The 24,899-nt window shown below is 41.0% G+C and overlaps 1 protein-coding gene across 1 annotated transcript in view; it reads right to left on the minus strand.

The window, feature by feature from the left end:
* Positions 1–24,899, minus strand: part of shb (SH2 domain containing adaptor protein B) — an 86,386-nt gene that overhangs the window by 14,758 nt on the left and 46,729 nt on the right. The window contains exons 4-5 of the mRNA XM_033018406.1: positions 16,304–16,457; positions 11,784–11,903 (exon numbers count right to left, since the gene is read on the minus strand). Coding sequence (XP_032874297.1) covers positions 11,784–11,903; positions 16,304–16,457 — 274 coding nt within the window. The remainder of the gene's footprint in view (positions 1–11,783; positions 11,904–16,303; positions 16,458–24,899) is intronic.

Genomic DNA, 24,899 nt, shown 5'->3' on the forward strand with positions numbered 1-24,899 from the left:
TTACCGACCTTATAAAGGACGTTGAAGCCTAGAAGAAGCGTGCAGAAGATTTATCAGAATGTTGGCAGTATTTAGGTCAATAGATATGATAAAGGATTACAAAAAAAAAAAATTTGGATTATTTTCTTTGCAGCAAAGAAAATTAAATCTTAGATTTATTGCATTAGAATTTAGGATGGAGGTTTAAAAAAAAAGCCATCTGAAATATATATACTGTATCAACAAACATAATGCGAATTGTGAAGGAAGGAAAGTGCTCAAATAATACAGAGAGCAAAGCTGTCAAGTTGATCACGTAGTAGTGGCTAAAGCAGCATAATTGGCAAGTGGTCATCAACCAGATGCAGAGAAAGTCTTGTTTTCTTTGGTTGCAATAGAGATTAACGACAACGTCTATCAGTTTGAAAAGTCATATGTAAGCAGTCAGTTTTTGTTAGTTTAAGTGCAAAAATGATGACAGCTTACTTTACTCTTTGCTCAGCCTAAAAAGAGCACATAACTTATTTGACAGAGGGTAGTGAATCTGTAGAACTCTTTGCCACAGAAGGCTGCGGAGGCCAAGTTAGTGGATATTTTTACATCAGAGATAGATTCGTGATTAGTGCAGGTGTCAGAGGTTATGGGTAGATGGCAGGAGAATGGGGTTAGGAGGGAGAGGTAGATCAGCTATGATTGAATGGGGTAGTAGACTTGATGGGCCGAATTGCCTAATTCTACTCCTATGACATTCCTTCAGTGCTTTGGAATCTATAAGAACCCTCAGTAAGATTATATTTATAATCTAAGATAAATAACTTTTATATTTAAAAATGTCACCATACCAGTAGGTATATTCATGCAATGGATGAAGACATTATTAAGCTGAATTACCAGAAAATATTATGCAGGAACTGAATGGTTTCAAATAATAGGAAACTTCACAATATTGTAATTACAATTTTAAATAAACTGTAATCACAAGAAAGTGGTCAAGAATTTTACTGAACAATAGAGTTCATTAAAACTGGCAACTGAGATTCAAGACAAGTTCCCAAGGTTAAACCTGTTATGAGGTTAAACATCAGTCACGCTGAAATTGGATGAAAGTCACAAATCATCCAGAGTAACAGATGTTGAGCCTGAAGTCATAACGTACAGAGGCACAGTGAATGAGTTGCTAATTTCTAATCAGAGTGAAAGTGATGTCAGCTATCAATTCATTGTTTGTCCATAACCCATAAGTTCATTTTATAATGAATATGATGCCATTGCATTTACTAAAGAAACTGGGTTCAAACAGATTAATTATTTGAAAGTCAGACCAGTCTATCCTTCTAACTTGCCCAGGTATGTGCTGGTCATAGAGCAAGTCCCAACAAGTATTGAAATATTCAGTGGAACTATAAACTCTAAAAAACATACTATTATAAAACAGAAATACTCAGCACATCAGGTGGGCATCCATAAATAGTATGGATGCCAAATCTAAATTTCCTCTCAAAGATCATCAAACCAGTGTATAAAAATAATTCTGTCCTTTAAAAATGTTCCTTAGTAGGCCTAGCTTACTATTCATAGTAGGATTTGTTTACTTGCCTTCCAAGATGATTCTGGGGATTTACAATGCATTCATGGATATTAATAAAAAATATAACTGAAAATATGACATTATTTTATTTGGCCCAGACGTAGAAACATCAGCTGCAAAAACTGGATGCAGCTTTCTTTGGACAACACATGTCCTAATCTGGTCAGAATTTCAATTACATTGCACAAGCAAGCCAGAAGCGTAAACATTTGGCTGAAGGCTATGTTGATACTCGTGCAATGTTGATTTATTGCTTGGCAAACAGCTTGTAAACATACTTGATGTAGTAGCAATGTTACAAAATTTTGAGATTTTAAAAATCAAGTCTGTAATTTATCCCATCAGATAAAGCATAAAAATAAGTTTAATTTGACATCTAATTCACTTTCATATCTCAAGTATTTAAAAAGTTATGGCCATTTTCATACTCGGAAATGAGCATCTTGTTCCCTATTGATTTTCTATGGACATAACAAAAAAGCTGTGATCGTGAACAGTCAAAAGCCCATAACTTTCTTAAAAATTAAGAGAACTGAATGAAATTTTCAGTTATCATAGATTGAAGCATTCTGAAACAAATATAAAATAATCTTACTTGGATGACCTGAAATTAAAGCATATAATTAGTTAGTTACCTAATTGTAGCTAATTTCAGACTTCAATTACTAGATCTAAACATCTATCCATTTCTTAATAAATGATTAACATTTTTAAATAGCCTAAATGTCCAAATAATATTCACAAATAATTCACAATAAAACATGATTTTTAAATCTCATTTACATTAATTTATAGGCCAAATGGAAGGAATTCAGTGTTCAATTGCTGTAAATAAATGCCCATTTAAATCAGCTTTCCAGTGGGTTCCTGTGGAACGCGCTGGTTTAGAACGTTCACATTGCGGTAGATTTGTGCCTCAAATGCCGAGAAAAATACTGCGCGATATAATGGGCCCAAATTGAGCTACTCGCAATATTAAATTTTGTATAAAAGGATCTTTAGAAGCCCTTTTGAATGTAAAAATATACAACCTAACTTCTGCTATTTTCTTTATGAGACCCTGCGGTTGCTGACGGTCGCGGGTTTAAAGATTGATTTTTAAACTACTATAACTATTATTCAAGGGCTTTAAACCTAATAATAGCTTTTGCGACGGGGTCTATCAGCGATTTTTCGTTAATAATTAACTAGGCTGAACATTTTCGATTGGAACAGCTTAGAGAAAATCGCGTTTTAAACCCGCCCCCTCTAAACGGCGCCAAAATCGCGCACAACCTCAGCGGCAGATATTCAGCGACGCTTCAGGTAGGCTTTGCAACATACCTAGATGTAGCAGTGAAGACCATGTAAAGCAAGTTTGCATATCTGGAAGACTGTCCACTAATGTTATTAAAAAGAAACTTCAAATACTTGCAGGTTTATAGGGCTCAGGATTACAGAGCTGAACTGAGAACGAGTCAATTCTGAATGAGACCCCAGAAGTGGGCTGAACTTATTTTCAAATTTGAAGTGAAAGCAGAGTTGTAGTGTGGCATGCTCACCAACTTTGGAGGCTTTAGTCATACTATTTCTGAGCTGCCTGCACAACTATGAACAGGACCTATGGTAAACTCTGAGGTGTTCAGATGTAGTGGACCTGTCCAACCCCTGCTCTCCACACCTGGCATATCTAGCAGCGAAGTCCTGCCCCTTCCATCTCATGAGTGAATTCATCTCCATCATCATGAATGCGGCCTACAAACAGCCCCAAGCAGACATTTGTCTAGACCTGGAAGAGCTGCACACTATGGTCAACAAACACTGGATGCCTTTTTCCACGATAACTGGGGACTTTAACAAGGCGTCACATACCAACTACCACCAGCACGTGTTCTGCTGCACTAGATGATCAAACATCCTCAACCACTGATATTCCAACAAAGATGGCCATCGCTCCATCCCTCGCTCTCACTTTGGGGAAACTGACCACCTGGTTGTGCTCCTACTTCCTAAATAAATCGATTGAAGAGCATAGGTCTAGTGGCAAGGACCATACAGAGCTGGTCAGGAGAGGCAGAGGAACAACACCACGACTGCTTTGAGTCGTGGACTTGGCAATCTTCAAGGACTTGGTAACAGATTTGAACAAATAAATATGCCATGTTTGTTACCAACTTCATAACTGAAATGTGTGGAGCAGGTGTTTCTACCAAAACCATCACAGTGCTTCCATCCGGAAACCTTGGATGAACCAGGAGGTCCGCAATCTAATGAGGACCAGATCTTGGGCATTCAAGTCTGATGACACAGGTTCACATAGGAAATCCAGGTACGATCTTGAAAAGGCCTTCAGAAAGACAAGGAGACACTTTTGCATGAAATTGGAGGACGAGACACTTCAAAAGGAAGAACATCGATGTGCCTTCTCCGGCCCTCATATCCGAATAGCATGGTAATCTCATTCACTGTGGCTGATATCAGAAGCTCTTTTATGAGGATGAACCCTCAGAGTGTGTCTGGACCTAATGGTGTACCTGGCTGCATTCTTAAAACTCTTTGCACGACTGAAATAGCCAGAGGCAGTTCCAGTGCCATCTATAAATTCGCCGATGAGACCACTGGAGTTTAACTGAATGGTGCCAGAACAACAACCTTACTCTCACCATCAGCAAGACTGTTGACTCAGGAAAGGACGTTGAGGATCTACAAAGCCATCTTTATCGAGAGGTTAGCGGTGGAAACGGGCAACAATTTCATGTTCCTGGGCATGCTTATATCTGAAGATCTGTCCTGGACCCAACACATTGATACAACCATAAATAAAGCCCATCATTAGGAGGTGCTGCCTAAAAAGGTAGCCAGTATCAAGAAAGACCTACACCATGCTGGGTCTCATTTCACTCCTATCATCAGGAAAAAGGTGCAGGAGCCTGCAAACAGTGACCACAGTTTGTCACAGTTGACCACAACCATCAGGCTCTTGAACACTATACAATACTAATTAAACTATGAAGTATGGACTCCTTTGGGTGTGCTTTAGACTTTGGGGGGCTTGCACTAATATTAGAGCTATTATTGTTTGGATTTTTAAAATATTATACATTATCTATGTGTATAGTATTTATAGGCCTGTTATGCTGCTGCAAGCAAGAATCTCATTGTTCTGATGTCAGTACAAATGACAGTTAAACACTCTAGACTCAATTGCTATATAACTCAATAACAACTCAGAACGAGATTAGAACAAACACGCACACATTCAAATAATTTGGCTGCACACCTCTTTGCCAGGCTTTGGCCTGCCTTTGCTCGATATTCAGTACAGGATGGATGCAAAAACTCAAAAAGCAGCAGCCCTGAATGAAGCATTTCCCCGAGTTCATAAAGACATTAGGACTGTGGGGCTCAACTGACTGGCAGAAGTCTTTGTTAGCATACAAGCTACTGGCAAAGAACCAAAACAAGGAACAGAATTCCAGGCCTGCAGTAAATGGGCAGATAACGCAGAAAGCTGCTGGCCAATATCATTCCTCAGTTCCCATTCTAAACTCCTCCTGCAAAGGATCATACTTCAGCTCGATCCCAAAGGAGTGAGTTGGCTTTAGAACTGTTGTGAACAGATGCTGACAAGTCTTGCTGATGCCAGATTTTCTACACAAATTTAAAGCAGCTGCAGCAGACATTGATCTTTCCTCTGGTTTCAATACTGTTTGGTAGAAAGGATGTAAACTATCCAAGTCTCTTTGCTGTTAAGCTTTCATCAAATTCATTACCAACCTGCTGAATGACCAAGAGGTCTGGTGGGCAAAATAAGTTGCAGAATGAAATTTGAAAAACAGATTGCCACGGGATATTGTCCTGGCACTTCACTTTTAATCTTCACAGCAGTCATGTTCCTGTACTCAGAGGATACAAATTTAACTTTGATAATAAAACACTTAGTGCAGAAGTACTCAGCAGCTCAGGCAAAATCACAAGAAGGAATGGGTAGGTGACATTTTAAGGTCATAAGGCTATAATGGATAGGAGTAGAATTAGGTCATTCGGCCCTACGCTATTCAATCATGGTTGATCTATCTCTCCCTCCTAACCCCATTCTCCTTCCTTCTCCCCATAACCTCCGACACATGTACTAATCAAGAATCTATCTATCTCCGCCTTAAAAATATCCACTAACTTGGCCTACACAGCCTTCTGTGGCAAAGAATTCCACAGATTCATCATCCTCTGACTAAAGAAATTCTTCATCTCCTTACTAAAAGAACATCCTTTAATTCTGAGGCTATGACCTCTAATCCTAAACTCTCCCACTAGTGGAAACATCCTCTCCACCTCCATTATATCCAAGCTTTTCACTATTCTGTATGTTTCAATGAGGTCCCCCCTCATTCTTCTAAACTCTAGCGAGTACAGGCCCAATGCCGACAAGCAGTCATCATAGGTTAACAGACTCATTTCTGGGATCATTCTTGTAAACCTCCTCTGGACCCTCTCCAGAGCCAGCACATCCTTCCTCAGATATAGTGCCCACAATAGTCCAAATGTGGCCTTACCAGCACCTTATAGAGCCTCGAGATTACATACCTATTTTTGTATACAAGCCCTCTTGAAATAAATGCTAGCATCGAGTTTGCTTTTTTATTACTGATTTGACTTGTGGATTAACTTTTTGGGAATCCTGCATCAGCACACCCATGTCCCTTTGCATCTCCGATTTCTGGATTCTCACCCCATTTAGAAAAATGCCTACGCCTCTACGCCCAATACCAAAATACATGACTCCACACTTTGCTATACTATATTCCATCTCCAACTTCTCTAACCACTCTCCCAACCTGTCCAAGTCCTTCTGCAGAGTCCCTGCTTCTCTACACTACCTGCCCCTCCGCCTTTTTCATATTATCTGCAAACTTTGCCACAAAGCCTTCAATCCCCTCGTCCAAATCATTAACATACAATGTGAAGAGAAGCGGCCTTGTGGAACTCCGCTAATCACTGGCAGCCAACTAGGAAAAGCCTCCTTTATTGCCACTCTATCTTCTGCCTGCCAGCCAGCCAACCTGCCAGCCAGCCAACCTGCTATCCATGCTAGTATCTGCCCTTTGATACCGTGGGCTCTCATCTTCCTTAGCGGCCTAACATGTGGCACCTTATCGAAGGCTTTCCAAAAAAGTAAACAACATCTACTGACTCTCCTTTGTCTGTCCTACTATTTATTTCTTCAAAGAATTCCAGCAAATTTGTCAAGCAAGAAGCCATGTTGACTGAGCTTCACAAAGCCATGCTTAAATTCAAAGCCATGCTGACTTTGGCCTATTTTATTCAGAAGGGTCCTGACCCAAAATGCCTTTAATAGAACATGGAACAGTACAGCACAGGAACAGGATCTTCGGGCCACAACAACCACATCAAACAGGATGATTAAGTTTGTTATTGTCATGTGTACCGAGCTACAGTGAAAGGCAGGTTTTGCATGCTATCCAATCAAATTGGATAATATACATAAATACAATCAAGCCAACGAAACTCAGGTAGAAAGAAGGAAAAGATACTGATAATTAGAAATGATGCTAGATTTACAGTTAGGAAAGAGACTGTGTGATTATATCAGATGATTTTGATGTATTTATGTAGACGGGCTGATTTGGGATAGTCAGCATGGTTTTGTATGTGGAAGATTGCGTCTCACAAATGTGATTGATTTTTTTGTGAAGGTGAAACCGAAAAGGTGAATGCAGGCAGAACTGTAGACGTTGTCTATATGGATTTCAGCAAGGCATTTGATAAGGTTCCACAAAGTACGCTGTTCCGGAAGTTTAGATCGCATGGGATCTAGGGAAAGCTGGATAGTAAATTGGCTTCATGGAAATTCATTTCACTGCACCTTCGGGTGCATGTGACGAATAAAATTGACTTTGACTTGGAGAGAAGCAGAGGGTGATGGTGGAAGGATGTTTTTCAGACTGGAGGCCTGTGAAAAGTTGTGTGCCTCAGGTGGTCTGCCCATTACTATTTGTGGTCAAACCAACGATTTGGATGCAAATGTACAGGCCAGGATCAGTAAATTTGCAGATGACACTAAAGTGAGTGGTATTGTAGACAGCAAAGATGGCTATCAAAGATTATAGCAGGATTCTGATTAGTTGGACAAATTCTTCCTTATGATATTTCTCAATACAGTTTTAAAATAAAGATACCAGTTTAGTCACATTAGGCAAGACATTCAGCTGTGAGCAACACATAACAAACACCATCAACAAATCCATTGCTGGAGGAACTCAGTTGGTCAGTGAGCAGCTGTGAAGGAAAATGGACAGGCACCATTTCGGGTTGGGTCTGAAGAAGGGTCCTGACCTGAAATGGCATCTTTCTATTTCCTCCACAGATGCTTCCTGCCCTGCTCAAGCATTTTTCTATTTGCATCTAAGATGTCTTTAGCAATTGAAATTACAATAATGATCCCATCTCCACCCAGGTAATGTTCTGCAGCACATGTTGCTTCCACAATATAATGACATTGTCCCTTACCGATACACTAAAGATCAGCTCTTACCACAAATCATTTGGCATCTATGTTAAAGATTTGGAGGAGGCTGCAGGAAGTACAGCACCCAGTTTTGCTGAAGATATGAAACCAGATGGGAAGGCATACTGCGATGAGGAAATTTGGACACATCAACAGGATAGAGTTAGGTTGTGCGACTGCGTGAAAACTTGGCAAACGGAGTTGAATGTGGCAAAGAATGAAGCAATGCATTTCAGTAGGAGGAATGTAAATTAAGATAATTAGTAAATTGTAACTATTATCTAAATGGGGAGAGATTGCAAATGTTAAATGAGGAGCTATTTACTAGATGAAGAGGTGGCAATTTAAAAATGATATAGATGGGAATTTCCTTCTGTGGTGGAAAATGAATTTCTGGAATTCTCTACCTCAAGTGTTGTGGTTAGTTTACTGGAAGTAATAAAGGTAGATACATTTTTGAATTGAGGTATTTGGTGAGTTGGTTGAGGCATTAAAGCAAGGGGCATAACATCCATGATCATATTAAATGACAGGGCTGGTTTCACTATGACTGACTTTGAAGTGACCCACTCCAAGTGAGCTCTTGATAACCTTCCTTGATTAGTACAGATGTCAGAGGTTATGGGGAGAAGGCAGGAGAATGGGGTTAGGAAGGGGAGATAGACCAGCCATGATTGAATGGCGGAGTAGACTTGATGGGCCGAATGGCCTCATTCTATGCCTATCCCTTATGACCTTTTGACCTACTTCATACAATACAATACAATACCATTTATTGTCATTTGAGCCTCAGTGAGGCCCAAACGAAATTCCGTTTCCACAGCCATACAAACAAAAACAATTTCCTACAGACATACACACAATTTAATTCACACAAACATCCATCACAGTGAACCCACTGTGATGGAAGGCAAAGTCTTTTCTCTCCCCTGTTCTCCATGTCTCTCCCGATGTCCAAGCCCCAGGCAGGCGATGATAAATCCCACGGCCATTTTAGGCCGCGCCGGGCGATTTACGGCCCCGCTCCCGGTCTAAAAGTCACAATGTTGGAGCCCCCGGCGGGTGCTGGAATGTCCCACGGCCATGACGCCGTGCCGGGCGATGTACGTCCCGCTTCGGGTCGTTCCAACCCCGCGACAGGGGCTGGAGAAGTCACGTTGCGGGAGCTCCAGGAAGCGGTCTCTCCCCCCGGACCCGCGAGCTCCCGATGTCCCAGTCCACCGGACCTGCGGCTGCGTTGCTGGAGCCTCCGAGCCCCAGGAGTCGAGTCGCAGCAGCGAGTCACCGCCGCTCCCCACACTCCGAGGCCGGCCAGCCCCACGATGGTGAGTAGTCCGCAGCTCCGCAGTCTCCCGAGCCCCCATGTGACCTACTCCAGTTCCTGGTTTCTTGTGCTATACTATAGTACATATCTATATAATGGAAATTGATCAATTTCCCAGCATATGTGTTGGGCAATTACACCAGCTTAGCATTCTATCATCGTACACCGATCCAAAGTTTGAAACTATCCCTGAAAATTTGCGCAAGTGGTTGATAGCAACTTTAGGACTTTTGTGCTCGTATGAATTCCTCATATTACTGTCAGTTACACAAGGATGTGTTAATAATTACGCTGATATCCCTCTGCAGAATCTGAGTCGTTAATTCAGAAGATAACATTTTAATTGTGAATTGCCTCTGGCAATCCATTGTCGATGAGCAATGTCTTCACTTTGTCTTTAACCACTGACATATTCACCATGTACTGCTGCTCAACTGCCTGCTGTGAATACATTAAAATAATAGGCAGCCTACTATGAAATAAAATCCCTGACAAGTGAATTCTTCAAAACACTGGAGATCGCAAAGATATCATTAAATCTCTATAAGATAACAAGACAGTACACTTCAATCACTTCTGATGAGCACTGTGCCTGATGGAAAATTCTTCAAGCTGCATATGGTCAGAATGCGCTGATGTGGTTGAAAGCTTTTTACTAACATTTGTGAAGGTAGCCTGACAGTAAGGCAACTAATATATATATATATATATATATATTTTCAATATAAATGATTAAAATTGGTATATTTATTTAAAGTCACACGAAAACATTCTTAACAAATAATGTTATTGTGAAGATATATGCACTATAAAAATGTTACGGATAAAAATAACAGGTCCATCGAGTTCTTTCTATGATGGATGTCCACGTTATTTCAGTTTAGTTTGGAGATACAGCGCAGAAACAGACCCTTCGGCCCACCAAGTGCGCGCCGACAAGTGATCCCCGCACATTAACACTGCCTTACACAAACTAGGGACAATTTACACTTATACCAAGCCAATCAACCTACAAACCTGTACATCTTTGGAGTGTGGGAGGAAACCGAAGATCTCGGAGAAAACTCACGCAGGTCACGGGGAGAACGTACAAACTTCATACAAATTGCACCCGTGGTCAGGGTCGAAGCCGGGTCTCTGGCGCAGTGAGCGCTGTAAGGCAGCAACTCTTCCGCTGCGCCACCGTGATTCTAATCAGTTTTAGCTGAATTGGTCCAACACAGTGAAATTTCCTTTCGTTGTGGCAAAGAGGACCAGGAAGTGGAGGAGACAATCAGAATCTGGGGCTCATTTTCATGCTGGGTCTTCAGTCAAGGGATCAGAGAAGCATCAGGTCTTTGGCAATTCACCTAACACCAGAATGGTCAAACTAGTTTAGTAACAAACACCAAGGACTGATGGAGAACAAAATGTGGACAAACCCAGATATTGTTCTCCTACACAGGCTCAGCGATCCTCTACTCAACTGTTCATTTTTCTCCCCACTCTCCTTGTTCTGTACAGTATTTCACCAGAAAAAATATTGATGCCATTAATGTGCAGAGTCACCAATAGTATTGACTGCCTAAATGCAAATGATTAAAAGTTTCAGAGAAATAATACATGGATAATCCAGCAAGAGGGGGGACAGCCATGAGGTGAGGAGGGGGGGGGGAGGTAACAAAGGAGGACCCGGAGTGGGGGAATGGCTAGCAGTTGGAGTTGGGTGGGGGGAGAAAAGAATAAAGGAGGACCCGGCATGGGGGGGGGGGGGGTGGGTGGGAGAGGAGGGGGGGGGACTGCCTTGGGGCAGAAGAACAAAGGAGTACGGCACAGGACACTTTGGAACTTTGTCGATGCCCTTTATGTGGTGACTATTTGCATACCTTGGGTATGCATGCAAAGAATTTCACAGTGAGTTGCCACATGTGCCAATAAAATGTTCATTCATATTTCAATTACTGATAAAAAAAGATGGAGAGAAATTCTGTTTTCATTAAAACTACAGCCTGCCAACAATCAATAGCAGGACAAAGTGCTGGAGTAACTCAGCAGGTCAGACATAACTCAGGCAGTTGTTCACAAACGGCAGATTTTAAAATTGATGGCTACCAGAGCTGGACTGAAACTGTTACAACAGAATGTTAGTGTGTAGCAGGCACACATTTGGTAACATATGAATGCTATACAGACGTCTCCAAATCAAAAGCAAGCTTGCATATCAAGTAAGTTGGTGCAGAAATATATGTACAATAAGAAAGATCCTTGCAAAGTATTTGAACTAGTCACGATGCTCAGATACCAATGTCTTGGCTCAGTGAATCATGAGCCAATGGCTGCATGTATTTGTCCCAGTGTTTAACTTCATTAGTAAATTATAGCCAATTATTAATGGTGAAGTCACTTACTTCAGCGAAAGCGAGTAATCATTTTTGCTGCTTTGACTATTTCGGATGAGATAACTACACTCTTTACACAATCGTAAAAGGTTTTCTGCATCTATTCGGCTAATGGCTCCATGATACCACCTGCAAATGGAAAGCAAAGAGAAACAAATTATATTGAATTGAAACATTGAATGCAACAACCCTTTTAGAATAGTTCTCAGTGAATGCACAAAATTATAGTTCATTATAGATTAAGAAAAGATTAGCATTTTTCCCCCATTTCCAAGAATAAGTCAGATGAATATTAATATCACCTTCTGATTTTTTTAATTGGTAAGTTACAGCAGACAGTGAAATATCAAATTAAGCACATTCTCAATGTGTGCACATAATCATTGACAAAACTGATCTGTAATATCTATACTTTATTTTTTCCCAATTTAAAGTCCATTGCTTAAGAGCAGCTTCATATTTGCCTTATTATTAATAACTTGTTTATTTAACATTGTAATAACATAAGCTATCTGGAGACATTAGGACAAAAAAAAAAAAAAATAGATCGGAGGCAGGCATTAATGAATGACAAAGTGGAGCACTGTGCAGACCTATATGACGATCATTTCAGTGTTTAGGGCCCAGGCGGAGGAAGATTAGCCAAATAAGAAATGAACCTGGAGCACAGTGCCAAAAATATACTGACCCGAATCCCTGACCTACAATGTCATTTGTCCATTCCCACCACAGACGTTGACTGACTCGCCAAGTTTCCCAGCACTTTGTTCTTTGCTCAAGATTTCAGCAGCTGCAGTGTCTTGCCTCTCAAGTTTAACAACTGGCCATGCCAACTTCCTTTGTTTTCATCCATTCATGAAAATGGGTGTCACTGTCAAGGCAATCCCTGTCTTTAGCTGTTTATGAATGGCTTGTAATGCTATTTCAGAGGCGAGTCAAATGTCAATCACAACAATATGGGCCTACTCATATGCCCAGAAAAGGTAGAGGAAACAGATTTTCTTCCCTGAAGAACAGTGGTAAGATGGGCTGAATTCCACTGGCAGCATCACAAATAATTATCCAACCCGAAATAAATTATGAATCCACATTCCTCATTGACTGTGTGAATCTGTATATCTCCAGATCATTATTCCAGGTCTCTGGATTACTAATTTGGCAATTTAACTACTATGGAATTGAACCTTTTGCACGTAGCATTTGAGAGAGAGAAAAGGGAGCATTACGGACCACGATTTGAAACATGCTGATAAGCTAACTTTGGAGAGATGAGGCAAACAATACTCACAGTTGACGAGGTAGAAGTACAGAGAGCTAAATGGAGACACAAGAGACTGTACGTGTGAGAATCTTGAGCAAAAAATAAAGTGCTAGAGAAACTCAGCAGGTACAGATTGCTAAAGGAATGGGTAGTGATGATCAAGCAACTGGCAAGTTAGCACAGGTCTTGTATTCTGCCAAATATTTGATCTTGGCAAAAAAACTTTACTTAATCAAAGCAAGAGAGAAAAAGAATATATATATATATATATATATATATATATATATATTTAAAAAAAGGCTTCATGTCAAGGAAAGGATGAATAGAGGGACAAGGAATTGCAGATATAGGAATCTTGTGCAAAGCACAATGCTGGAGGAACTCAGCCTGTCAGGCAGCATCTGTGGAGGGTTAGTTTATTTTATTGTCACGTGTACCGAGGTACAGTGAAAACCTATGTTTGCGTGCTATCCAGTCAGCAGAAAGGTAATGCATGATTAATAAATCATGAGGGAATCAATAGGCAAAGTTTCAGGTCGGGACCCTAGTTCAGATTGACCTGTGAAATGAGATATGAAAAGTTTAGGACTACAAAGTGAGAGGAGTAGGATATTCATGGGGTGCTTCTCCTCCGACTCATCCTGGTTTACCTCAGGTTGGGTGCAATCAAAATGTCCTTCAGGCACTGCTCTTACTTGCTCCCATTGCTTATCCCATTGTCCCCAATTATCCCATTGAGTCCCATCTTTTCCCTAATCATTACTCTTTATGGCCTTCTTCCCATTCTTTGATCACCTTCCTAACAAAATGATTACACACCGTGAATGTCTTCCGCTCACCACTCTAATCTCCTCATTATACTTTGGTGGGAGATTGCTGATCCAGAATATTCATCAAAGGATGTTTGTGCCCAAATGTTTGCACATGGTTAGCCCAGAATGACTAGTGCTATTACAAATGATACTTTTAGAATTGTTTGCATTAAATAATGAATCCTTGTGATTTCACATCAAACTGACACACCAATATAACGTCTTACAGAAATTATATCAGGAACTGATGAGATTGCACTTGGGAGTTGTTGTAGAGGTCTGCTCCTGTAATCTAAAGAAGGATGTACCTTGGTACAGGGAGTGAAATAAAGGTTTGCCAATGAAGGGGAGATTGTTGTGCAAGAAGAGATGAAGTAAACTTGGCCTAAATTCTCTGAATTTAGTAGAACAATACATTTCTTCCAAACATTAATAATATTCTTTCAGGGTTTGGTACGATAGATGAAATGAGGTTTCCTTTGGCTGGACCGTGCAGAACCTAAGTTCACAGTCTCAAAACGGGTCAGCTATTCGGACTGAGAATTTATCTCAACGAAAGGGTAATAATCTTTGAAATCCTCCACTCATGAAGGCTATGGAGGCAGAGTTACATTCAAAACAGAGATTGATAGAATTTGGATATTAAGGGAATTAAAGAGCTGGTAGAAAATAATGACAGAGACTAATGGGCTGCTTTTGTTTCTTAAGCTTTTATTTGCTTAATGGTAAACGACTAGGGAGTGTTGATGTTCAAAGGAACCTGGATGTGCTTGTACATTAACAGTGAAGGCAGCACAGTATGCAGGCAAAGCAAGCAATCAGGAGGGCAAATGGTATGTTAGCCTTTATTGGATGAGGATGTTTTATTGCAATTGAAAAGGGCTTTGATGAGCCTATACCTGGTCTATGGCATACAATCTTGTCATCCTTACTGGAGAAAGGATGTACTTGGCAGGTGGGAGTGCAGTGAAGATTCATCAGATGGGTTCCAGGAATTTGTAGGAAGGAACTGCAGATCCTGGTTTACAGCAAAGATAGACACAAAATGCTGGAGTAACAGCAGAGCAGGCAGCATCTCTGGAGAGAAGGAAAAGGTGACGTTTCGTGTCGTGACCCTTCTTCAGACTGCGACTCAGGGGAGAGAGAGACATAGAGATAAGGAGGTGTAATGTGTGTAAACGATACATCAAAGGGGATGGAGGAACATGGTCGTAGAGCTGGAGGGCAGAAGGAATCACAGAGTGGGAGCAGCTAGAGAGGATGTTGCAGAACTCTCATCGGATAGAGGAGGAGAACTTCTTCAAAATAGGCATACCTTGAGGAGATTTCTAGGAATGGCAGGTTTGCTGTCTGAGAAGAGATTGTGTATGCTGGGACTGTATTTTTTAGAGTTTAGAAAGACTAGGGAAAATCACATCAGAATTTACAAAATTCTTACGGGATTGACAGATTTGATGAAGGGAGGACGTTTCCCCCGTAGAAAATAGGACGAGGGATCACAGTTTGCAAATAAGAAGCAGTTTGTTCAACATGAGGAGAAATTCCTTCACCAAGTAGAGGCAGGAAACATGTTCCCGATGTTGGGCGAGTCCAGAATCAGGGGCCACAGTTTAAGAATAAGGAGTAAGCCATTTAGAACGGAGATGAGGAAATACTTTTTCACATACAGAGTTTTGAGTCTGTGGAATTCTCTGCCTCAGAGGGCGGTGGAGGCCATTCTCTGGATGCTTTCACGAGAGTTAGACAGAGCTCTTAAAGATAGCGGAGTCAAGGGATATGGGGAGAAGGCAGGAATGATTGTGGGTTGTGGATGATCAGCCATGATCACATTGAATGGCAGAGCTGGCTCGAAGGGCCAAATGGCCTACTCCTGCACTTTTGTCTATTGTGAAAACTTGAGTTCTGTACCCAGGGAAGCTTTGAAAGCTTAGTCATATTAATTCAAAACAGAGATTGGTAGATGTCTGGGCATTAAGGGAATCAAGGATTATGGCAAGAGTGCTGGAAAATGGCACTGAGTGGGATGATTAGCCATAGTCTTGATGAATGGCAGCTGGCTCAAGTGTCACATTCTTATAAAAACACACATTGATCTATTTTTAGCTTGAGTATAAATTAATATTGACAGGTATTTATAAGCAGACTCTAATGGTTACGGTGTGTAGATGGGGCTGAGAGACTTAATCCAGAAAAGCAGAAAATAACCTTGTAAATTTTTACAACTAAGATTACTTACAGATATGGATATATGAAAATCAGAACAACATTGATAGCATGAATGTATTTTGAAATAATTTGTAATTGTTCATAACAATGTTATTGATTCAAATATCAATATGAATTCCAATTTCCTTCCAAAGTCAATGCATTGATTAATCCTTTGCAACATAATACAGAACAGTATGGAAGGAAGCATTGGACTGTTTAGAGCACAAAAGAACAAAACAATGACTTACACTTGCTTCTCAAGTGGAGTGTTTGGGTCTATTCTCTCTCCTGCAATCTCACTGAACTCTGGAACGCCATGTTTGATTAGATCTGGGGGTCTCAGCTGCCTGCGTCTGTTGCACAAGGGAGAGGACAGTTTCTTCTCAATGCCATTGAGCTGAACTACAAAAGAGACAAGAAGAAAGAATGATAATACATTGAAAAAATTCTCCTCAAAGAAAATATTTCAAGAAAAGGAAAGCATTGGAGCGGGCCAGTCTTTGCATTTTACTTGCATCATTTTCTCAACCAATTTGGTATTCTCATTACATAACACAACTGTCCAATGATTACAGAAATGACAAAAGTTCTAAATAAGTGATTAATGCAAAAGCAAGGTGCCATGGACACTTAACATCTTAAGTAAATGTTGTTAAAAGGACAGCAACCTAAAACATTAACCGTATTTTCGTTCACCAAGGTAATTCTAGCCAGTTTAGTTTTTACTAAGAAAATGCTGAACCAAACTGTAAAATATTATGGACAAAGCTAAATTCACCAAACTAAGTTAGTTATGATGGAAATGTCCATAATCTCGCCATGCTTTATCCGAGCCCACAGATCAGCAGCAGAAAGCTATGGATTTCCCAATTCTGCAGCTATAGTCAAATCACTTGCACATTATGTGCAATGTGACAAATAAAACTGATTGTATTGGATTGCATTGTCATACAGCATAAAAACAGGGCCTTTGGGCCTGAATCACATTGACCAAGATGCGTCATCTAAGCTAGCCCCATTTTCCTGTTTTTGACCCATACCCCCTTTAAATCTCTCCTATCCATGCATCTGTTCAGATGTATTTTAAATGCTATTATACCTTCCTCAACTCCTGAGCACAAACACACCACTTAACTAAAAATATGAAATGAAAATGTTTAACACAAAATAAATTCCTTCTCTGATAACTTAATTTATTGTGTATCTACATATTAAAGATTTTCCCAATGAATTGTATTATATAGCTTGATATTCATATATAGATGTTATCACTACACATTGTCCCAATCTGATTGCAAACCTGACCCTTACCTCAGAACTCTCTACCTCACTTCAACCCTACCTACCTCACTTGAACAGAATTTAACCCTCTAATACTGTTCCAAATAACATCACAAATGTTCTTCCACCCAATCCACTCTACATTTCTCTCCTCTACCCACAAACTATAACAGTGACCAACCTATTTTCTTCAATTATCTATCACAGGTGCTACACGGCGTATCCCAATGTACATGAAGCTTTAGGTTTCATGCAGCAGCAAGCCCCTGGTGTGGGCAAAATGCCTGCAGGGAATGAATGTCAGCCCACCACACTCAACCCATTCAATGCAACTTTCCACTGAGCTTCTGGGCTATTTCACCGGCACATCCCAGTCCTAGTGTCCCTCAACCTACCATTACTGTTTCCTCCATAATCTCCACTTGGCACTGACTCGCAATCATATGTGAAAATAAACATTTGTGTCAACCCGACTGAATTCCTTTGGGTTAAGTGCACCTTAACAGCTGCTAGCTACACGGTTATGCACAGTAACATTATCAACATGTTTTGACAAGTTTAATTTCCAAGTTACTCACTTCATATTTGTGATTTTGCACTGTTCAACTGCAGTGGTAACTCCATTGCTGTAAAAATGTGCATTTACAAAAATCATTTCCTGACTAAGTTATTCTGTTTCCTACCAGTTACTGAAAGAATGTGTGCTTTTGGGACATCGTGTGAAAATTTCCCACAGTGTAGACCATTTTATAAAACATACTATGTTAGTAGAATGTCTAAACACACAAAACCTGCTTCACGCATAATCATAGCAGAAGGTGCAGAAAATAAGTCTCCTGAACCACAGAACCATCAGACAGGGCATAAACAGTCTGAAAATAAAACCATCTATCAGGCTAAGCTACCGTGCCTTCAATAGACATTGACATCGGTTTAAGTGGTTTGCAGGCAACACAAGCATCATGTCCATGAATACACACAACTTGCACTAATGTGGTTGGCGTTTGTCCAAGCCCATAAGAGGGTTGAACAAACCAGCACCGCAAACGTTCGTTCCACTAGCACTTCCCCAAGTCCCTTTCAGAAGAGAGCCATGCATAATGAAAACATATGGCTTGCAGAAACCACAAGAAGTGTTTGTGAACATGATTTTATGCAACAATACAGATGAATGAGATTTCAAAGCTTTGTGGTGTTGCTCAGAAAGAAGTGCATGAATATTCAAATGCTCAGATGTCACACTTAAACTGCCTTACAATTGTCAATCAGAAATGACAAAAAGAGCTGAAAAAAGCAAGAACATGCAATTTTCAAAATACAACCCCCTAAATTCTGCACTTAAACAACATTATTTATTTTTTATCCTTTTGAACATTCACTGTTATCTATACTTGAGAGATTTCTCTATGTAACCTGCTTAAAAAATGTAATAGGTCAGGTATGTAATTTGTGAACTCATTAGAACATCTGCCACACCAAAATCTGTTCATGATGCTGCTAATTGGAAGTGGCAGCTAATTAGGATGGAACAATGTGGCCTTGCAGGGGTTTCTGGATATTAACTTCCCGGTTAAAGAGAATTCATGCTGACTTTAAAAGGAATATTCAAATGTCTAAAAATATTATATTAGAAAGATCACACACGTGGAATGGCTACAAGGAAAAAAAGACTCCCATTGGGCCAAGTTCCACCTTAGTTGGTGATAGCTCTCCAAACTGAAATTCAATGAGCTACAATTAAATATTTGAACTCATGCAAGGAGACTTTTAATTAAATTTGCCTGCTGCTACAGCCAAAAGTGCAAATTCATAACTGGCGCTGACCATTAAGAACTTTCAGTGGCTGTGAATGTACTGGATTCCTTCCAGCCTGGAGCTGGAGATATTTGCATCCTTGGAGCGTGCACAAGAAATGTTGTTGTCTCCATACAAAGACACAAGGTTGGCATTTCATTCTGTTGCTGGACAGCAGCAGACCGACAAGCTTTGTATGGACAGAAACCCTCCCCGCAGCATATGAATATTGCTTTGCTGTCAAAGCAGATTTATCGCGACTGAAAAGGGGTTACACTTTCTGACCGTCCAGCTGAATGCCAGCAAATGCAACATCACTGCACCAGTCATAGTATCGAAAGCTTGTGGCAGTCCATTTATTCAACTCCTCTTTATGCCGATGTCTTCTGTTTCATTCCAGTGTCAGCCTGCACATTGATCAGCATCGGCAATCAGCTCGAGTTGTCATCAGCTGCCATAGTAAGCTGTAAGAGGAGCGAGACGATGCATTTCGGCAACTGGCCCAACTGGTCCTCCTTCTCCTTCACCATCAGATCTCACCACATGAAGGTGCAGGGGATCTTGCTTGGAGAGGTCAAAAGCATGCAAGAAAAATTAGCTGGTGTGGAATGACAAAAATAAAGAAAAATTGGGACTGCTCCCTCTCATTAATTTGGTCACAGATGCAAAGGTCTCTCGTTGCTGTTGTATTTGACGGAGGTGACCTATTCTTGCTCCTCTGCCCTTGCAGTCCCTGGGTGCCATCTTCTGGTGCATCCAGAAATCCAAGATGAAACCGATCCGATGAGTCGACATGCACAGGTTCCAAGACATTCGGGCCAAAAATATACCCAATGTCACCTTCATCCCAATGACCACCTTTGTGTGTGGCTACATCAGGCTTTATTTGGAACTAAAGTACGGGCAGCAGGTGCTGAGGTGCTACCTGTTCTCTTGCAAAGGATGGGCCTGGCCCAGTTATGCACAACGACCCATTCAGCTGGACTTTGCTGCACTACTTTATCACTGTGTAGATATGTTCTTCGCAAAAAATCACCTTGGGTGATTTGCACATTTTTTACGATAAATAAAAGTGATTTTTGAAATATAAAGGCAAGTCCACTGAAGGCAAAAGGTGATTGCAGATGCTGGGATCAGTAGCAAAACTAAGAGCTGCTGGAGGAACTGCAGGTCAGAGAGCATCTTCTGAGGGAAACAAACATTTAACCTTGTGGAGGAAGGAACTGCAGATGCTGGGTAAACCGAAGATAGACACAAAAAGCTAGAGTAACTCAGCGGGACAGGCAGCATCTCTGGAGAGAAGGAATGACGTTTTGGGTCGAGACCCTTCTTCAAACTGGTTGGGGATAAGGGAAATGAGAGATGTAGACAATGATGTAGAGAGATAAAGAACAATGAATGAAAGATATGCAAAAAAGTAATGGTGATAAAGGAAACAGGCCATTGTTAGCTGTTGGTTGGGTGAAAACGAGAAGCTGGTGCAACTTGGGTGGGGGAGGGATAGAGAGAGAGAGAGAGAGAGAGAAGGAATGCCAGGGTTACCTGAAGTGAGAGAAATCAGTATTCATACCACTGGGCTGCAAGCTGCCCAAGCGAAATATGAGACATGAAACATTAAACCTTAGTGGCTGAGACCCTTCATTTGCACTGATAGACGGGAAGTAGCAGGGCAAGAGCAAGCTAGTGACAGGTGGATGCTGGCAAGGAGAAGTTGATTGGCTGATCGTAGTGGGGTGGTGGGGGGAAGGGTGCACCTAAAATAACGCTGGGAGATAAGTGTAAAATAAAAGGGTGTGGATAATCTGAAAGGAAAAGAATGTGAAGAATGGAACTGAATCAGGAGGGATCATGGCAGATGGGAGCAACAGGGGCAGGGGCTGGGAAACATGTGGTGGTGGTGGGGGGGGGGGGGGGGGGGGGGGGGGCTAAAGAAACAGTATGACAGGGCATTGGGGGTTTAGGTAGGCAGAGAAGTGGTAAAAATAATTAAATCTACAGAAGTGCAATACAGGCAACAAGGCTAAAAATATATAAATATATATACAATTAACAGGAAGATATGACAAGGTGTGGAAGGGCAGAGGAATGTTGGAACGTATGCCAACAGATCCTTCATAGTTGCATATAGAGTGCATTTTCTTACCGTTATTTGCCAATAATGCACCCACCACAACAGGAAAGGTATATTCTTAAATTGTCTGCAGCTCTGACAACTGCCTACAGTTCCAGTTATCACATTACAGGAAATAAGTGATTGAAAGCGATGCAAGGAGTTTTGTGTATGTGGCTAGGACCGAAAAATTTAACTATAGTGCAAGATTGGATGGCAAGGTTTATATTCCCTGGAAGAGGTTGAGGAGAGAAACAAACAACGTATATAAGGAGCGAGTAGATAAAGTAAATTAGGCAGATCCATTTCCTTCTGCAGAGGAGTGTAAAAAGCAGGGACACTAGATTTAGAATAATTGGTGGAAGAATTAGAAGGGTGATGAGGAAATCAATTTCACCCAGAATGCAGAAGGGGTCTTGCATTCAATTCACAAAAGAACATTATTTACTCCATTTTAAAAGTATTGGTATATATATACACACCAGGGGGCCCAAGGAAATGGAATTAGACTGAATAAATAGTTCTTGCATAGTCACCATGGGATGAATGGCCTCCGTTTCCGTCACAAATTATTCATTTTAAAACGTGGGCAGATGCTGTATAATGTGGATAAATGTGAGGTTATCCACTTTGGTGGTAAGAACGGGAAGGCAGATTATTATTTGAATGGTGTCAGGTTAGGAAAAGGGGAAGTGCAACGAGACCCGGATATCCTTGTACATCAGTCACTGAAAGTAAGCATGGAGGTACAACATGCAGTGAAGAAAGCTCATGGCATGTTGGCCTTCATAACGAGAGGAGTTGAGTATGGGAGCAAAGAGGTCCTTCTGCAGTTGTACAGGGCCCTGGTGAGACCACACCTGGAGTATTGTGTGCCGTTTTGGTCTCCTAATTTGAGGAAGGATACTCTTGCTATTGAGGGAGTGTGGCGTAGATTTACGAGGTTAATTCCCGGGATGGCGGGACTGTCATATGATGAAAGAATGGAGCAACTGGGTTTGTACACACTGGAACTTAGAAGGATGGGAGGGTATCTTATATAAACATATAAAATTATTAAGGGATTGGACACGCTAGATGCAGGAAACTTGCTCCCGATGTTGAGGGAGTCCAGAACCAGGGGCCACAGTTTTAAGAATAAAGGGTAGGCCATTTAGAACTGAGATGAAGAAAAAAAAATTCACACAGTGGTGAATTTGTGGAATTCTCTGCCACAGAAGGCAGTGGAGGCCGATTCTCTGGATGCATTCAAGAGAGAGTTAGATACTCTTAAAGAGAGCAGAGTCAGGTGATATGGGGAGAAGGCAGGAACAGGGTACGGATTGTGGATGATCAGCCATGATCACATTGAATGGTGGTGCTGGCTCGAAGGGCCGAATGGCCTACTCCTGCACCTATTGTCTGTGTATCTATGTATTTATAACGTAGAATAGTACAGGACAGGATTGGGCCGCTCGGCCCACAATGTTTGTGCCGAATGTGATGCTTAGCTTAACTGATCTCATCATGCCTGCAAGATATCCATGTCCCTCCATTCCCTGCAAATTCCATGTGCCTATCTAAAAGCTTCTTAAACATCACTATCATGTCTGCCTCCACCACCACTGCCAATGCATACTGTCTTTTGTTCAACATGGATGGGTCAGGTTGGGAGGGATACGGCCCAAATGCTGGCAGGTGGGACCAGGGTAGCTGGGACATGTTGGCCGGTGTGTGGGCAAGTTGGGCTGAAGTGCCTGGTTCCACACTCTATGACTCTATTCCAACATTGGTAGTTCCAAGTTTATACCACGTGCAGCTTGTAAATCTAGAAAGTTTGTGGAGAGAGGGAGATTTGAACATAAAGACTATATATGCCCTTAATGCAATTATATATATATTTTTAGCATTTATGCCCAGCTACTATTTAGGTATCTTGCCCTTCTACTATTTAGGTACCTTGCCCAGCTAAATGGAAGGAATTGTTTCAGTTAGTGTTGAGAAAGATTCTACATGATGTGCTTGTTAAGATTAATTAAATGCAGTGCAAAAGCAGCAAAATGTTGGTGTGAAACTTACACCAGTCAGTGTATGGAATAAAGCAAACTTAAAAGAATGTTAAGCATTATAATCCTGATAGAGCAGTCGCTGGTGGACACACACCTGAAGATAGCAAAGTATTTGATGGTATACCACAAATAGAGGTGCATTCACGGACTACATCATCACTAATGCCTCCAGGGCATTAAGAAAATCTTGGAAAATGCTCTTCCCTACATGCTGTCAGTGAAGCCAGAATAACTTCTACAAACACCCACCAGCTGCTGTAGAAGGTATGTGTGTTATCTTCCAGTGGTTGCTGCTGCTCATTATCAGCCCCATTCTGAGCAATGCAAGTACATAACAACCAAATCAACGATGGTCGCAAATGTGTACCTTAGCGGCCTGCTCAAAGTTGGCTTGCTGCCTGCATGAGAAATAGCAAACACTAGTTAATTGCACTTCAGAATTTTCAGAAACTTTCAAATTAAACTTGCATTCTCTCTGCTTATTAATTCTGTTCCTCTGGAATTTAAGCCAAATCCCTCCATTTGATTTAGACAAAGTTTAATTGTTTAGCGAAATGTGCGGAGGATCGGACCAAAATTCAACGAGGCAGGTTGGTGGAATGGTGAGATAAAACTTAATGAACATTTAATGTAGAAACATCGAAAAAAATGTGCAGGAGTAGGCCATTCGGCCCTTCGAGCCAGCACCACCATTCAATATGATCATGGCTGATTACCCTGGTTCTGGACTCCCCCAACATCGGGAAATGTTTTCCTGCATCTAGCCCACCCAATCCATTAATAATTTTATGTGTTTCTATAAGATTCCCTCTCATCCTCTACTTCTTTTTAGCAGGAAAAATGAGAAGAGGCACTCTCAACAAGAAAGGACAATTCTTCAAAAAAGATACAGGAAAAGATCTCGGAGAACATGTACATAATTTGTCAAAAGTAGTGGGGCAAGTGGAGAAACTAATTAAACGCAGACTGAATCATGGGTTCTATAAATCGAGGAACAAGGCACAAGAGAAAATGATTCACGATAAGCTTTTCTTATACACTGGATCACCAATTATAGAAATGTTGTTTTAGTATAGAGATACAGCATAGAAACAGACCCTTCGGCCCACCAAGTCAGCATCGAACATCAAATCACCTGTACACAACCACACTACACTGGCTAATTCATTTAGAAACCTGCACGTCTTTGGATTGCAGGAGGAAACTAGTGCACCCAGAGAAAACCCAGCCAGTCACATGGAGAACATGCAAACTCCATACAGATAGCATAGTCAGGATCAAACTCGGGCTCCCGGTGCTGCAAGGCAGTAGCTCTTCTGCTGGGCATCACATTACAGCAAAGATGGATAGGTATTAGGGAATACTTAAGAAATTGTCCAAATTGACTTCATGGGTAGACACATGGCCAGACTGGGGAAGCCCAGACCTGAGGTACTGTTAGATGTGATGTCGATATTTGAAATCTTGAAGGATGTAGACAGGAGTTGAGAGAGAACTTGTTTCAATTGGCAGAGATAATCAAGAAATAGGGAACATGGAATTAAGGTAAAGGGAACTAAACTGAAGATTATCACCAAAAGAATCAAAAATGACAAAATTATATATATTTTT

Source organism: Amblyraja radiata, chromosome 3 (genome assembly GCF_010909765.2).
Source record: "Amblyraja radiata isolate CabotCenter1 chromosome 3, sAmbRad1.1.pri, whole genome shotgun sequence".
Classification (NCBI taxonomy): domain Eukaryota; kingdom Metazoa; phylum Chordata; class Chondrichthyes; order Rajiformes; family Rajidae; genus Amblyraja; species Amblyraja radiata.